Genomic DNA, 17078 nt, shown 5'->3' with positions numbered 1-17078 from the left:
TGCATCCACATGTTTGTGAGCAGTTTGCTTTGATTATGCACTAGCGATGATCGGGCGTGGGTGCTTTTAAGTCAAATATGTGGCTGGTCTAGTGAGGGTGTACTAAACTTCCTGGAATGAGTGAAAGTTTTTGAACGAATCTTGCCGACATGGACCGAACTTCGCCGACGTGTACATTGTACATTGCGGTTGCAAACGATTTGCAGCTCACCTCGCACGTTTGCGGAGTTTGAAGTTTCCTATCAGGAAAGGACTTCATTAAACATTAATGATTGACTACTGCCTCGAGAGGTGTGGATGCATTTCCTTTCGAATAACACCTTTCCAATTTTAACATTGCATGTCATTGGGGAGGAGCAGTAAAAAGCTTCCTTTTGTATTCCGAAAGATTGATCTGGGATGCATCCACTTATTTGTTCATGAAATGAAACAAAACATACCTACTTGACTACTCCGCAGAAATAGGGGAAGAAGAAATATGAAAGTTCGGTAAAGCTGGTGCATGAAGAATGGCTAACAATGTAAGAAAAGTGTTTGTTCTATTTAAAAAAAAAAGTACTATCCTTACTTGCTTTAAGAAAGAAAGTTAATTCTGACTTTTCTTTAATACACTTTTTACACTTACACTTTTATACAAAACCTTAAAAATTGGGTAAAAATAGCTGTAAGAGAGTTGAGACTGTGCAAAACCGTTTATTCCAGTATTGATACAAAAAGATTGCTGACACACTATGTTCAAAAAACTCATTTTTCTAACGTCCCAGTTCAATTTTTTTCATATTGGATATGACATGAGAGTAAAGAAGTTCTTTACTATTAATCCCCCAAATGAAGTCAATGTGATTGAATCGTCGCATGGGTACCATCCTTTTCGAAACGATTCCAGGGAGCTGCTTGGCCAACGTCTCAACATCTTCCGGTGCACTAAGATAATCATTGTCTGCATAATGCAGGATGACAGGTGCAGTTACCCTAGAGAGATTATATCGAGGTGGTTCGAATGTCCGATAGCGTAGAAAGTTCGCGAGCCGGCCGTAGTCGTATTGTTGGAATACTCCTGATTTCAGTATTTGGCCGTAATGTATCAACTGCATGATCGACGCCCCGGCTGGAATATGTCCGTACACTACTGGCAGCATAGTCTGTAATTCAAAACGATAGGAACTTATATCCTATGCTCGTAGGAATTGGAATATCAAAGTAGCTACATAGAGATTGTGCTGTTAGTGGACTCTTTAGCAGACGCGCCGTTTGTATACGCACCATATTCATCTGCGGCTCATTATAACCGGCCAAAATAAATAACAGGTTGGAGCAATATTTATGAGTTTGGACATGCTCCCAACAGGCAGTTTGACTGAAATTCGAAAGTCGCTTCAAATTGGGAAGAAGTTCATATAGACCTAGTGTCGAAGATGCAAACTGAAAATACAAGAGACATTGTAATTATCATAATTATGCGTATATGTTCCATAATAAGTTCTAAATGTGTATTTGCTAAACAATGGACTGCGGCAAACTAACCAATGGGCTGGATAGATTCTTTTCTGCCTGTCAAGCGTTCATCAACTCGTATTCACATCGTATTATCGGAGAACTTTAGCCTGAGACAATATTACACGAAGAACTTCCTCGGTGTTCAGGCGAAATATCCTAGATGGAAGCTAAAAGGGCAACAGTTCTGTTGCGGGATATATTGGACAATGAAATCCACCATCCCAGGATGGCCAACGAATTGGTTACCCTAAAGGTACATTATACAGAACAGTAGAACGGGATTGGAAGTTTCTCAAAACGTCCGGAGAAGTTGCAGCACATTACCAGAAATCGACAACGATGGCTCGTAAGTGTGGGTGATATTCTGTGTTCTACATATGAGGTTAATAGCAACACTATATACGAGCCAAAGTAATCAAAGATTATCGTTCTTTTCATCATGGATCGGTAGTGGTGGTACATGCCCTAGGATGGCTTTGGGAGCGGCTCCTTAAGGCACATTAAAGCAAGTCGGAATGCCGGAAACTAGACTGGACTGGACTGGAGTATAAAGGATTTATGCTCAGGTTGTTGAAATTCCCTATTCATGTTCATGTTCCAATTCAAAATATTCTTTATCATACATAGGTATTTACAGACTTCAACGTCGTCGTTCGATGAATTCACGTGAAATACACAATTTTAACCTTCGATAACTTTGTTAATAATAGTTAAATAAATTTCTAAAATATGGTAATATACTATTATTAAGTTTATTTAAACAAACATCGGAATGTGATGTATTTTAAGGCTTAGATCTGGAATAGAAGCACTATGGTGATTTTTCCAGATTCCGGTTTGATAGGTTCTGAGAGCGAGACCTATTTTTCATCTGGAATCAAAAATATCATTAGTACTAATTGAGGTTTTTCATTTGATACCCCCGACAACCATATCTTTGTTATACCAATTTGTAGCGATATGCCTGTTCCGAATCCCTTGATAGTTAAGCTACCAAGGGTCTGCAACGGAAGATTGCGGTTCAAATTACATGCGTAGAGAAGGGACTTATACCGTAGCTTGTATTCGGAGCGACTGAACTATGATTAAGCACTTGAACCAAATCGAAGAAATAGTCCCGTGTGGCCTAAGCCCGTTCGAAAGAAGTGGAGCATCGAATGACTGTGTATAGTCTAAGAGGTTAAGAAAGATTTAGCCATCCTAAAGAGAAGGTTTTCTTCTAATCCTGTGTCGGTTTTTAGCTTCCCGGAATACTCGTCACCATTTTTCTTGATCGGGCAAATGCGTTCTCCAATTTCAAGAACAAAGCAGTACACGAGGTTCATTGAGTTCTCCCGTCTATTGCGAAGTTTTCCCGGTTGTCATTTGCCCTGTCTCTAGTGTTAGTCGTAGTAGGCATCTGGCAAGAAAACTATACACAGGAGGTGAAACGTGTCAAAAAAGACAAAAAATGATTCATCCTGTTTGAGGCCGCGTCAGGATGACAGTGCGTTCTGCGCAAATTTTAATGTATCGTGTTTCTATAGCACTTTTGTGTGCGCGAATCCATGTAACTAAGCAACCAGCTATAAACAGTCAATACATACATACAAAAATTCAATAGAAAATTGATAAAGTGTCAGTGCAATATTATTGGGATCGTCGCTTTCTACGATTGGTTTTGGCACCAAGCTGGAAAATTTCTATATATTTCTACACATAATGGGCATTATATAATTAAAAATGTTAAAAAGCCAACATTAAACGAAGTGCATAGTAGGTTTCTTTATATAACGGATCAGACTTCAGTTCAGCAACCGAACACAAAATAACTTGGGAGAGTTGACCTTGAAGAGTCCCCAGTTTAGAACCCAAAAAATATCAACCAGAAACAAGAAAATTAACGAATTGTGTCATTATTGTATTGCTATCATGGCAACCATTATACTGGTCCATGAGAAGACATTGTATAGTGTGGTCTCCACATTGTGATGCACGTGCATAGCCTTTAGGGTCATGACACTGAACCTGAAATAATAAGAAATAAACTGAATAGATACCTATTCTCCATAAAAGAATGAGTCCACGACAAATATAGTAAGTATCTAACTGCTTTTGGCAACTTTCATTCATTTGGACAATTGGTAAGTTTTGTAAATATCATATCACGAACAAATAGAATATTTCCTTTCCTATCAGTTTGCCAATGTCGCACTTTCAGTTTTGTGGGAAACAAACCTCTTTAAAAAACAGACGCCTCTGTTGCATGAATTGCATAATTTGGATATTATAGACTTGCCAAGAAAAAAATTAAAAATGTTATTTCATCAACTTCGTCTTAACTTTTTTATGAAACAAGTCGGAATAACGGAAGTTCTTGTCTCGGATATCAAGGTTTTGCGTTCATCTTATGTAAGAAACCCCCTATGCACATTTTTCCATTCATGCATGCATGGCTAAAAACCCAAAATATTCCTTGACATTTTTTTCAAACTCAAGATGTACATACATATCACAGAGGTAGATATTATGTTCACTCTAAACGAAGAAACGTTGCCTATTATCGAATACTATACTTATAGATGCACATGTATAAATTCGGTATATACATATTTCCGATATACTTCGCGGTCAAAATAAGTTTGTCAACAACGGTGAAAAAAAATGAAACGGGGGTAAAAGTGTGAGAAAAATAAATTGAGTATGTCCAAATTTTTGGCAACATACTAAAGAAACAACTGAATACACGGATACAGGCAGCAATGACAAGCAAAAGTGACTGTAATAGAAAAATGGAAACAGTCTAAATTCACAATCAAAGAAAGTATCTCAACTTAAGATAATTGTTAGTACGGTATGTTGTTAATGTGGTTTTCCAATCGATGAGTAATACCGATAACGGTAAAACACAACAAATTATGATTGCATGAGACAATTGATGGAGTTTATGTGAAATCGTTATCCCGTGATACTTCATTTGAAAAGCACCAGTTGGTGATTATAACTCGAGTTACAAAATTGCAGAATTATTGCATATGAGACCATGCACTGTTTATAAAATACTCCGGGCGTATAAAATCGAGGGTAGGGTTGACACGAAACCGCGCTCTTGTCGACTTGAAAAACTGTCGTTGCAAGACAAGGGAGTTATCCTTCGAAAGTTCAGTGTAATCCTAAAGTAAGTGCTGAACAGGTTAGTCGAAAGTTCACCAGAACGTATTGTAAATAAGTGTCTGGTCAAACGATTATAAGTCTGTTCAAAATTACCGGCTTTAATTCCCGAACCGCTCGCAATAATCCGTACATCTCCTCAGTGAATAAGAAAAAACGCTTCGAGTTTGCAGAAAAGTATATCTCGAAGGACGAAACTTTCTGGAGAACGGTTATTTTCTGTGACGAGTTCAAATTCAATTTGTTCGGTAGCGACGGGAAAAGTCTGGCGAAAATCAAACACTATCTCATTAAAATTGTGAACGTGAAAATTAAACATGGTGGTGGAAATGTCATGTTGTTTATGGTTTGGAGTTGTTTCGCGGCATCAAAGGTAGGCGCACTGCAGTTTATTGAAGGAACGATGACTATCAAAGACTACTTCATCAAACAGAAAATCTGCGCCAGAGTGCTGAGAAACTCGGCAACTCGTTCCAGCTTTACCAGAGTAAGGATCCGCAACGTAAAGCGTATGTAACCCGGAAATAATTCCTTTAAAACTGTCCTAAAGTATTAGCTACGCCTCCCCCATCACCGAATCTCAATTCCATTCAAAACCAAAATTCGTCAGCGCCCACCCGTCATAAATAAAGCAGAAATGAGAACAGCACTCCTCGAAGAATGGAATAATCACACACATTATCTTGGAACCCTGGTGGAATTGATGCCTTGTCGGTGAATACACCGTTACACAGTATTAAAAACTATTTTGATCTTCTTTTTTTTTGAGCGCGATTGATCTCATTATTTGTAGTGTTGACATACTTTTTTCGACTATGACTTTGGATTTTCCTTCATCTTCCTACGACTGTGCAAATTTGATTCACGGTTCTCCATTTTTAAGGTTTTGTGTGAAACAAAACCTTATTAGAATCGAGTCGATGTCTGTCTGTCCGTCTGTCTGTCTCTCTGTCTGTCCGTTTGTCTGTCTATTTGTCATAGCGGATTTATTCTGAAACGGCTGGACCGATTGTCAGCGAAATTGGTAAAAGTATGTGATCTGTTGTTCCCTTTATACGCAGCAAGTAGCGCCATTTTGTGTTAAGTTTAAGGGGGGTTCCCCATACATATGAATGGAGGGTGGAAATGTTATCAAATTAAAGGGCTCAATTAATACTTTTCGAATCTGGTTCCATATTTGATATTGGGTGAAACCAAACCGAAAAATCTGAAAAAAAATCATAGAAGTGCACCACTACGAAATCTAGGCCTCAAAATATATCCGGTTCCGATATCTGCACAAAAAAAGTTAATAATAGTATATTTCCACATTTTAGAAATTTACCCGGCAACCCCCTTTATGTTCATCCCAGAAGTATAAAATGGCATAGGTGTAATGAAGGGCATAGTGCACAAGTTGTTCAAGTTTGAAGAAAATCCAACTATTATTAACAAAGTTATAGGGGGTGTAACTTTGCCAATTTTTGTGAATTTCGTACATTCCGCAACCTGTATGACGTCATCATCACATTTCAATTCATCAATACCACTACGAAATGAGTTCTTATGAATGGGGTCGGAAAGAATTATTTTGTTTTAGTTTTTTAGTCATTTGTATATGAATATCAATTACTCCAAACAAACATGTGTGTATGTAGGTATATAGTATATGCGTGTTAATGAAGTTTGCGGGTAGTGTCTAATTCAGATAGATATATTTGTACATTAAACCAGCCGTATCTGTTATACGTACTATATGTGTATATATGTATGCTCTTGTGCACGAAGTAAATCGGAAATATGGATACGATCACTTTGTATACGTGTATAAATATGTACAGTATTCGAAAATAGGCAGTTTGTTTGTCTAGGGTGAGCATAATATCTATGGCTATAATATGTACGTATCTCTTGTATAATAGTTTGGAAGAGAAGGAATATGTTGGATTTGTAGCTATATACGGATAGAAAAATGTGCGCTGAATTTCTTACATAAGATGAACACAAAACCTTTACACCCGAAGCCCGAGTTTCCGGTATTCCGACTTGCTTTAGTACATGTCTGTTGAATAATGTTTCTTTTGTATGTTACAACCCATTCTGGCATAATAAACGAATTGTTTCCCTACATTTCCCGTCGTGTTCATATTATTGGGCGTTGTTGACAAACTTTTTTTTAACCACTATATATATTATACCATACATATGTGAATACCGCTAGGTTAATGTACACATATATCTACCTGAATTAGATACTACCCCAAAACTTCATTAGCATAAATATATAAATACATACATACGTCTATCTCGAATAACTGATATTGATATATAAATGATTAAAAACCTAAAATGGCATGTTTCTTGCGACCCCCCTTTCAAAGGAATTCACTTTGTTGTGGTATTGCCGAATTGATATGTTATGGCAACGTCATACAAGTTTCACCTTCTATAACTTTGTTACTAATGCTTGAAACATTCCTTGAAACATATCCAAGTTATGCCCTATAGTACGCTATCCCCCCATGCTTATGCCAAATTTTGTACTTCTAGTATAAACTTATGGGGGGTTTCCGGGCAAATTTCAAAAATATGCTAATATTTGTGCAGATTTCGCAACGGGATATATTTTGAGCCCTAGATATCCTTTGGATATACCAATGTGGTTCTTTTCAGATTTCACGGTTGAATAGGGTCTAAGAACGGAACCTGTTACACTTTTCCAGGGTCATATTTTAAGCTTCACTCCTTTATGTTTTACCCAATATCAAATATAGAACCAGCCTCGGAAAGTACTATTTGAGCCGTTTCATATGATACCCAACATAGCCATATTCTGTGAAAAAGAGTGATGTACCCCCTTTCGCATGTATGGCGAGCCCCATCTTAAACTCAACACAAAATGGCGCCACTTGCTATATGTAAAGGGATTCACAGATTACACATTCTCATGAAGTTTCGTGCTAATCGGTATAGCCGTTTCTGAGACGTGCGACAGACAGATATAGGACAGACAGACATGGCTTCGATTCAAATAAAGTTCTGTTTCACACAAAACCCTAAGAAGTGCTTTTTTATTACCATATAAACCTACATTTTTGTTCATTACTATACTCGTATTGTATCAAAAATCTTCCTCCATTATTGCTCGTGTTGTCTTGAGACCAATTTTAAGGCATTGTGTAAAAAAGAAATAAAAATCGATTTAATGCTTGTCCGCCCATATGTCCATCTATTCGTCTATCCTTCAGTTCGTCTGTGCGTCTGTCCTTTCTTTTTTTTTGAGGAGGTGGAAATCTTTAAAAGACACTGGTCTGGACACAACAGCGTGTGGGCTTTTTACCCACTAGAACCACCCCCGACTTCCTCCCTGCCCCGCGGAAATGCCATAAGGTATTATATCACGGGGCGGAGTCAGCTCACTCTAGCTTAATCCCATTTCTTCTATACGCGGCGCACGTGACCACACTTCTCTCCTTTCCTCTGCCTTTCGTAATTTATCTTGAATAGATGCGATCATGGAGTTGACCGCATCCCAATTCTCTTGATGTGCTAGTATTTTCGGCACCAGATTTTCTGGTACCAGCACCTCTCCTAGAGTCTCCTCTAAATTCCTCCTTTCTTTCACAAATCTCGGACAGTGGAAGAATACATGCTCTGGGTCCTCTGAGACTCCATCGCAATTTGGACAGTCGGGTGAGGTCTCCAATTTAAACCTGTGCAGGTATTGGAGATATCCTCCATGTCCCGTGAGAAACTGGGTGAGATTATAATTAATCTCATCGTGTCGTCTCTCCAACCACTCCTTGATGGCAGGAATGAGCCTGTGAGTCCACCAACTTTTCCCAGAGCGTTCCCACCGCTCTTGCCATCTATTTATGGATCTCTCCCTCTCAGCGTTCTTCGTCTGCAATAAGGGAGGGATTGGCTTCGCAGGGATATATTCGCCATCTCATCTGCCAAGATGTCAATCGGCATCGTTTCAGAGATGACGAATGCTGCATCATCTGAGGCAGTCCTGAACGCAGAGCATACCTTCAGCGCAGTCCTCCTGTAGACTGCGTTCAGTTTGCTAGTGTTAACTGATCCGCAACGCCTTGCTCCAAACTGGGGTCGCAAAGAGCATGATTGAGGTCACCACCCTGGCTATAAGCAACCTAGAGGTATGCCGTGGCCGTCTCACGTTTGGTATCATCCTCGCTAACTCTTTGAAATAACCGTGAATCAAGCGTGATTTAACCAGAACTGCGTAACTATTGGCGCAATACACGCTGCGCGATTACTCGTGGAGAAACACCGTGAGAAGTACACTTTGCATTTCTGGGTCTAGAGAAATTGTTTGATCGTGTGCCATACGAACTCATCCGGTATGCTTTACGACAATACTTACTGCCAGAAGAACTCGTGCACTGGGTTAATTTGCTCTACCACGATCCGATTTAATTTAGTATTAATCCTTTGACCGCTTCGCAGAACGTAGTCTTGCTAGTCGCGTTCTGGTCCAGTTCGATGAGGACTCCGCCATCCCTCGTTTTCCATATGGAAGACACCTCTGTTTTGTTGTCTTCTGGTTTCATCCTGTAGAAGATTTCATTAAGAACAGAAATGTCTTGCCTTCCGTCGGTTTAATGAGCAGAGCCGACGATCTAGTCCTTCTTTGTTTCCTCGTCTTTTCTGCTACAGGCTTTTGTTTCGCAGCCTGCTTGTCTTTAGATAGTTGTTTCCTTGTATCCTTCTTCGCTTTCTTTTTGGGGCCCTGGAGATTCTTCTTCGGGCACGTCATCGTCTTTCCGCTTTTTTCCAAGTATGCTTTGCAGTGGGTTATCTGGGGTCCGTTTGGCACAAGCAGTGTTTTCAGCGGGGAATGTGGCTCTTTCTGCTTTCTAATCGTCTTCCGCTGCTCTCCACGTTCGACTGTAGAAGGAGATGCGATGTAACAGTTCCTCCAGTTTGATCAGCCCGTTTTGACGCCTTTGCTGACGTTCCGCTGGTGGAACGATACTGAACGCATACGCTTCATTACTGCCGCGCATTTTCTGATGAGCATTTCCTCTTCGGCTCTAGCAAGGACAGTTGACTGCACTTGCATCTGGTTCGTATTCGAATCAACCTGCTCAGGACTAACGATTCTGACTGGGCTTTTTTTTCAGAACAGGCACACTAAAGGTATTGGGGTTGCTGTCCTTGCACCGTCAGCCGCGCCATTTGGTAAGGCTTCCTCTTTATTTGGGCCCCGTTGGGCTCGTCGTGATCCGTTACGCCATTTTGTGTTATTAAAAACCTGATCTAGAATTCCCATCCAGCATACCAAGCCACCGCTGTTTCAGCTGGCCTTTTGGTCTGTCTTTCTACACACCGTTCCGAAATCCAAAAGCACAGATCCACTTAATAAAAGTATCACGAACCACTTCATGCAAATCAGCAACAGATCAGATTTTCCCTCTGCGGCAAGTGATGGAAAGACTGTTGGAATATGGACATCAGTTGCATCATCTATTCATCGACTTTAAAGTGGCCTATGATAACATAGCCAGTGTAAAACTGTACACGGCCATGAGAGAATTCGGTATTCCAACGAAATTGATTAGACTGACTATGCGGACCCTGACCAATGTGCGAGGCCAGATAAAAATAGCAGGATCACTCTCTAGACCATTCGACATCAACAACGGTCTACGACAAGGGGATGCCCTATTATGCGTCCTCTTTAATCTGGCCCTTGAGTGGTCCGTGATACTGAGGTAAATGCGAAGGGTACGATCTTCTTTTAGTCCACCCAACTACTGGCCTATGCTGACGATATGAACATCATGGAAAAAACAGCCCGAGACGTACAAACTGCTTTCATGCAGATCGAGCAGGCGGCGCGAGATCTTGGGATGCACATCAATGAAGCAAGACAGAATGTATGGTGAGCACCAAAAACCAACCAACCAACAACATCGAAACACACTGGTCAAACGAGAAGAATTAAGATAGGAGACTACAACTTTGAGATCGTTGATAATTTGATATTCTCCTATCGCTCGAAACGTCTCACCATAGGGTCAAAGCTCTTACTGTACAAGACAATGATCTTGCCAGTCCTCATGTACTTCTCGGAGACTTGCGTTCTTAGCAACAAGAATTGCGAACTCTTGGCGGCGTTCGAGAGAAGAATCCTCTGAAAAATGTTTGGCCCCCTACATGAAGATGGACGATTCCGTAGCCTACATAACGACGAAATCTATAAGCGACACCATGACCGTCGGGTTGTGGATAAAATCCGGGTCAATAGGTTACGATGGGCGGGTCACTATTTGGAGCGGCATGCAGTCAAACGCCCTTTCAACGTTCACACCCCATCGCGTAGTCACCTTTCAGAGTTGCATCCTCTATCTTTGAAACCAAAGAAGAAGAGCAGACTCACAGAAATTTCCACGTTGGCAAGCATTTTAGTTTTCATTTAGTAGGTACGACCTTGGAGCCTTCTCACGAATGTGACGCTCAGTCAGCCTCTCCAAACCTTTCAGCAAGAATGGTGTCAAGCTGTCTAAAGTTCTTTGGGTTTGAATAGGCACCCCTCCCGGCTTCGGTATGAAAACTGGCTTAACCTTCTGCCAAAAGGTTGGTACACAGTACGCTCTAAAGAAGTTTTGATTCGAACATTTAATGTGCCTCTTATATTCACGCCGTGAGTGCCGGAAAATTTTACCAGCCTTCAGTTTTATTGCTTTTATACGCACAGTTCAGAAATCATCTGGTTAGTGCCCTGAGTTTTTGCAGTTCGCGGCTCCACCAGGGAACAGTTTAACCCCTTTGGCGTCGGAGAAATAGGACAAGGCTTTTTATAAAACTCTAAAATTAAAAATTGGGAGTTTCCAATTCATTCAAAGTCAAAGGATACCTTAGATATTCGGCGAACTATACTGTACTTAATTGCCAAGAAATCTATTGAAATTTGGCCGTTTTCCTAGGTTTTTGTCTTTATATTACAGACATTCCGCCTGTAATAATCAGACTGAATTCTAGGTATCGGTAATATGGCGGCAGCACTGCATGTAGCACCTGCCAGTGTTTAATCCACTCTAGCACCTTTAAAGTACAGATTCCAATTATGAGAGGCTAAAGTGATGAAATCAAATGCTTCTCTCCTCTGATGTTGCATTTGCTAATACCACAATAAATATGTTGAACATTTATATAGCAACTTATTATGAGTTCGAAACCACTTCATTGTGCATGCGCTACCAAATCCCTCAGTTCTTGCGTCAGTGAGAATATAAAGAATCATAGGGTAAGCAAGCGGAGGAAACTATGTTTTCTCTTTCGCCATTAATGTGGTATTATAAGATGACCATACATAGGTCCTGGAAACAGAACTGTCTTGGCATCAGGACACAAGCTCTCAGTCTTATGGATCCTTCATCATAAAAGATCCTAGCCCCTAAAATTATCAAAGGCCAGAGATTCCATTAAATCGAACCCCATCGCTCTTCCGCCTGAAACAAATAAGAGCAGTGCTGCAGCTTTGTCAGTCTCGATGCCAGCAGATAGGAAGAGGCTTTGGCATGCTGCAGTTCAATTTGATCAACTTTTCCAATTTTCGACATAAGCTCACTTATTTCTCACGACAAATATGCTGATATCATATCATATCTTTTTACATAAGCCCGTCTGCGATTATTTTCGCACACGACAGAATCTCATATTTCTAGTTACTAGGTTAAACCTTCTGTGCTTACTATGCGGAAGGTTGGGATTTATGTTATTACAATTATATTTTGGATACGGTTATGAAATGCATTTACGCCCAAAGTCCCGGATTCCTACCTTAGACAAACTAACGGCTAAATTACTCTTCTAGGACACTAACCCGGAACCGTTTTACATTACACACCTCAGGCCAGGCCTAATCAGTGTAGAAACGCAATTCCGTGTTTCTGGAAGCCCAGCTACCTATCCATCTCCCTCTTTTTCACATTCAGAATGTCTTCAGTGTAATATGCCACTTGGTTCCAAATCCAGTATGACCGCAATTACAATATCTAGAGACACTTCACATCCTTTTATCGAAAGGTGATTGCGACGGCGCTACAGAAGAAAAAGCTGTGGTAAGCATCACACATACCATGATTTGACTGATTGTGTGCAGGAAATATACCAGGGCCAGCTGAGCAGCTGGGGAAGGTAATTATTTACTTCACTGTGTTTTCGGGCCTATCCATCCCGAATCGCGAAGTGCAGCACGTGGTCCTTTAAATAGTCCTTTAATATCCGCAAAAGCTGGAATGTCGAAATGATTCGCATATCTAGCTGAATGGAAACAGCATTCACACGTTTTCTCCTCTACCATATATATTGCCCTGAGTTTCCGGGCTGAACCATCCTCATCCATACGGATTAAGCCCACCGCAACCTGTTAAGCCAGATTTTATCCTCAACCAGACGGTCATGGTATCGCTCATAGATTTCGTCTTTATGTAGGCTGCGGAATCGTTCATCTTCATGTAGGAGGCCAAAAATTCTTCGGAGGATTCTTCTCTCGAACGCGGTCAAGGGTTCGCAATTTTTCTTGCGACTTGGGTTCTTACTAAGTCGCCGACGAATATATGAAGACTGATAAAATTATTGTCCTGTACCGTAAGAGCTTTAACCTTAGGGTGAGAGCGAAACAGCTTTTGTAAGCTGAAATAGCCCCGTTGGCTGCCAACAACAGTGCGCGGATTTCATCATCTTGCGGTTACCAGTTGTGATTTTCGACCCCAGATAGGAGAAGTTATTAACGATCTCAAAGTTATAGTCTTCTATCTTTATTATTTTTGTTTGGCCAGTGTGGTTTGATGGTGTTGGTCGGTTTTTAGTGCTGACGTTGCCACCATATATTTTGACTTGCCTTCATTAATGTGCAGCTCAAGATCTCGCGCCGCCTGCTCGATCCGCATGAAGGCAGTTTGTACATTTCGGGTGGTTCTTCCCATGATGTCGATACCGTCAGCATAGGTCAGTAGTTTACCTCAGTATTACGGATAAATTTTTCCAGCGCCAGATTAAAGAGGACGCATGATAGAGCATCTCCTTGTCTTAGAGCACTGTTGATGAATGGTCTCGAGAGTGTTCCTGCTGCTTTTATCTGGCCTTGCACATTGGCCCGGGTCAGCCTAACCCGTCTTACCAATTTCGTCGGAACACCGAATTTTCTTATGGCCGTCTACAGTTTTACCCTGGCTATGCTATCATAGGCGGCTTTAAAGTCGATGAAAAGATTATGTCCATGTTCTATATTCATTGTTTCCATGGAACAATGTGATCAATGGACACTCAGTTTTTGGTAACCTTGTTGCAATATGACGCCAATTAGTTTCTATACTTAGATAGCGTTGTGTGTATCAACGGCGGGACCGAACTTGATGTCGCTCGACCCATTAACAGCGCGACATCTGCACTTGTTATTTTCAAAGTTTGCAAATGCATGTATCTCATCCTAATATCACATCGAAGCTGTATAGCACGACTGTTCGCCTTATGCTGCCATATGGAGGCATCACATAGAAAGTGACCAACACTGTTATGCCATGTTATCTGGCCTGCAAAAACGAATTCAAATCGGTCGCGCTACGAAGCAGCTAACACCCCATATATACATATTTCTTCTAACCATGCCTGGGACTGATTTACGGGGATATTCGTTATATGTTCGTATGCACATGTGAGCCAGTAATTTGTTAGAGCTTCCACCTTAATTTGTTGACGTCATGTGTTCTCCTGGCGCGCAATAAATTCATATGAAAATAGCAATTTTGATCTGCTATAACTATAGTACTAATAGCACGATTTACATCAAGCTGTCTACCATTATCCTTTCTATTATTATTTATAATCATGCCAAATTCCGTACGCCTACTTTCTACGTAGCAAAATACCATTATTTAATTTATTGGCTCAGATGGGATATGCATGCGTATTTTATCGCTTAGATTTTATAAGGAAGCGGGATTGGATGGGTTCTCACTATGAGACTTGCTTCACTTTATGGTGGGAACTTTTCGACCCATGGCTCCTCCATTTTACACCAATGTAAAAAGTTGGGCCAATTTAAAAAGGTACTAACCCAACCCTTTCATTTAATATTCCAAATAACCGTATTCTGAGAAGAAAAATTTTAAAGTTGAAGCAAACTTACCGACATAGTGTCCAAAGAATTCTTCAAAAGAGTTTTAAAAGGCGTCCGTACGTTGAAGAAATATACGACGGGGGCGAAAGCTTGCATTAACAGAATTTTCGAATTATAATTTGGGCGCTGTGAACACATAACGAAAAAAGAAGTTGTTCCCTGAAAAAGAGTTTGTCAGTAAAACGAATATGCACATTCAAGAAAAAAACTCCTTTCTAATTCCATATTAAACACGCACCTGCGAATGTCCAATATAATGCAATTTGGGAAAGTCTGATTTGCGAAGGATAAAGTCAATAACTGCCGGTAAGTCGTACACTCCCATTTCATGCCAGCTAAATTTCCAAAATCGTTCATCGTCCGCCGATATATTAACATGTTTCCGGGAATACCGATTGCCTCGTGAATTCCCTAGCCAAACGTCGTATCCTTGCTGGGATAAAATATAAGCTAACCCTTTATCTGGTCCCATCAATACAAAAGTAGCTGACGAGTCTAAGAACCCATGCTGCAGAAGCACAGGCTGCTTGCCAGGCTTAGGAATACGGTGAACTTCAAGCACGTATCCATCTTGAGTTGTAACGTTGTACTTTTCAACTGGGAATCCATATTTAAATATTAGGCCAACCTGCGTCGGGACACCTCATTGCAATTAGTCCCCGGCAAGGGTCAATTGGATACGCTTACCGTTGTAAGAGCGGCATCTTCAGCTATGTCGCGTGGTAGATTTGTGGTGGTCACGTTATCTTCATATGGAGTAACTGGATTGAAATACAAACTTAAAACGACGATCAAACTCTTGAGGGTAGTGAGCGCCTCCATTTCGCTATCAGTTCGAAGCACTTGACTGACTAAAGTTACACTAAAGTTTGTACCAAATAATTTTTATGACTGCACCAAAGCCGATATTATCATAAGCAAATGATCTTTTCACGCTCAATAGAATTGTTACAAGGTTACAGCTGGATGAGCTGGATGAGGTAAACCGTCATAAAGCATCAACAGTTGTCTATATTAAGAGCAAAAAGTAATTATTTATGGGGGCAATTATATACATAAAATAGGCAATAGAAGTTTTCGTAACGCTTCTAGAAATATGTATGAAAGCAATTAAAGCGCCCATGAAATTCTTTTAGGTCTAGAGACAAAAAGTGAAAGCAGCGTTAGATGCAATTGCAAAATATTATTTTATTTGTATATATATATTATATATATATGTATTATAAATTCAAGCGGAACATTATTTTGGCTGATTCAAAAACGCTGACTATCATCAGCTTTCTACGGACTCTCTTTAACGAATAAATTCATAATGCATCTAGACACACGCAGTTCAAGACCATTATTTCGCACGTTTCCTGAAACATCCAGTAATATTACTGGGATGAGCCAGAAAGTTACACTTTTTTATTAAGTTGCTGTTGCTAAATTATGCAAATTATTTTACTTGTCTCGCCAGCACACTCATGTGACTTGCACAGGTTTTGCACTCTAAGTCGAATACTCATTTGCCAAGCGCTTTAAAGTTTTAAAGGTTTTAAGGGTTTTGTTTGCAAAACAAAAGCTTAGTAAAATCGGTTCAATGTCTGTCTGTCTGTCTGTCCGTCTGTCTTTTTTTTTTTCGAGGAGGTGGAGATCTTCAAAAGACACCAGTCTGGGCACACCAGTGTGTGGGATTTTTACCCACTAAAACCACTCCCGACTCCCTTCCTGCCTCGCGGAACCACCCTAAGGTATTATATCACGGGGGGGAGTCAGTTAATTCTAGTTTAATCCCATTTCTTCTATACGCAGCGTACGTGACCGCGCTTTTTCCCTCTCCTCTGCCTTTCGCATTTTTATTTTGAATAGATGTGATCATGCAGTTGACCGCATCCCAATTCTCTTGTTTCGCTTGCATTTTCGCCACCAGGTTTTCTGGTACCAGCTTACACCAGCACAAATCTCGGACAGTGGAAGACTATATGTTCTGGGTCCTCTGGGACTCCATCGCAATTTGGACAATCGGGTGAGGTCTCCAATTTAAACCTGTGCAGGTAGTGGCGATACATAATTAATCTCGCCGTGTCGTATCTCCAACCATTCCTTGATGGCAGGAATGAGCCTGTGAGTCCACCGACCCTTTCCCGAGCGTTCCCACCGCTCTTGCCATCTCTTTATCGATCTCTCCCTCTAAGCGTCCTTCGTCTGCAATAAGGGAGAGATTGGCTTCGCATGGTATATATTCGCCATCTCATCTGCCAAGTTGTCAATCGGGATCATTCCAGAGATGATCACCACCCTGGCTATAAGCAACCTAGAG

The 17078-nt window shown here is 40.6% G+C and overlaps 1 protein-coding gene across 1 annotated transcript; it reads right to left on the bottom strand.

Annotated features, from left to right (window-relative positions):
• Nucleotides 1-677: 677 nt before the first annotated feature.
• LOC119646330 (lipase 1-like) lies at nt 678-15631 on the bottom strand. Its single transcript, XM_038046754.1, has 5 exons — nt 15464-15631; nt 15015-15404; nt 14786-14935; nt 1264-1422; nt 678-1142 (listed from the first exon to the last, which is right to left on the bottom strand). Exons 1-5 carry the CDS (start codon nt 15596-15598, stop codon nt 753-755), a joined length of 1224 nt encoding a protein of 407 aa, XP_037902682.1. The 5' UTR covers nt 15599-15631; the 3' UTR covers nt 678-752.
• Between the last annotated feature and the right edge of the window lie 1447 nt (nt 15632-17078).

The sequence above is a fragment of the Hermetia illucens genome, chromosome 1, assembly GCF_905115235.1.
Source record: "Hermetia illucens chromosome 1, iHerIll2.2.curated.20191125, whole genome shotgun sequence".
NCBI lineage: Eukaryota > Metazoa > Arthropoda > Insecta > Diptera > Stratiomyidae > Hermetia > Hermetia illucens.
This window is presented reverse-complemented; position numbering and strand designations above follow the sequence as displayed.

What these genes read in the sequence shown, in the direction of transcription:
- LOC119646330 (XM_038046754.1), bottom strand. Translation starts at nt 15,598, where the DNA reads ATGGAGGCGCTCACTACCCTCAAGAGTTTGATCGTCGTTTTAAGTTTG. An exon ending in AAGATGCCGCTCTTACAACG is followed by an intron (nt 15,405 to 15,463) that starts GTAAGCGTATCC and finishes GTCCCGACGCAG; the next exon opens with GTTGGCCTAATATTTAAATA. An exon ending in ATGAGCCGCAGATGAATATG is followed by an intron (nt 1,143 to 1,263) that starts GTGCGTATACAA and finishes TTTGAATTACAG; the next exon opens with ACTATGCTGCCAGTAGTGTA.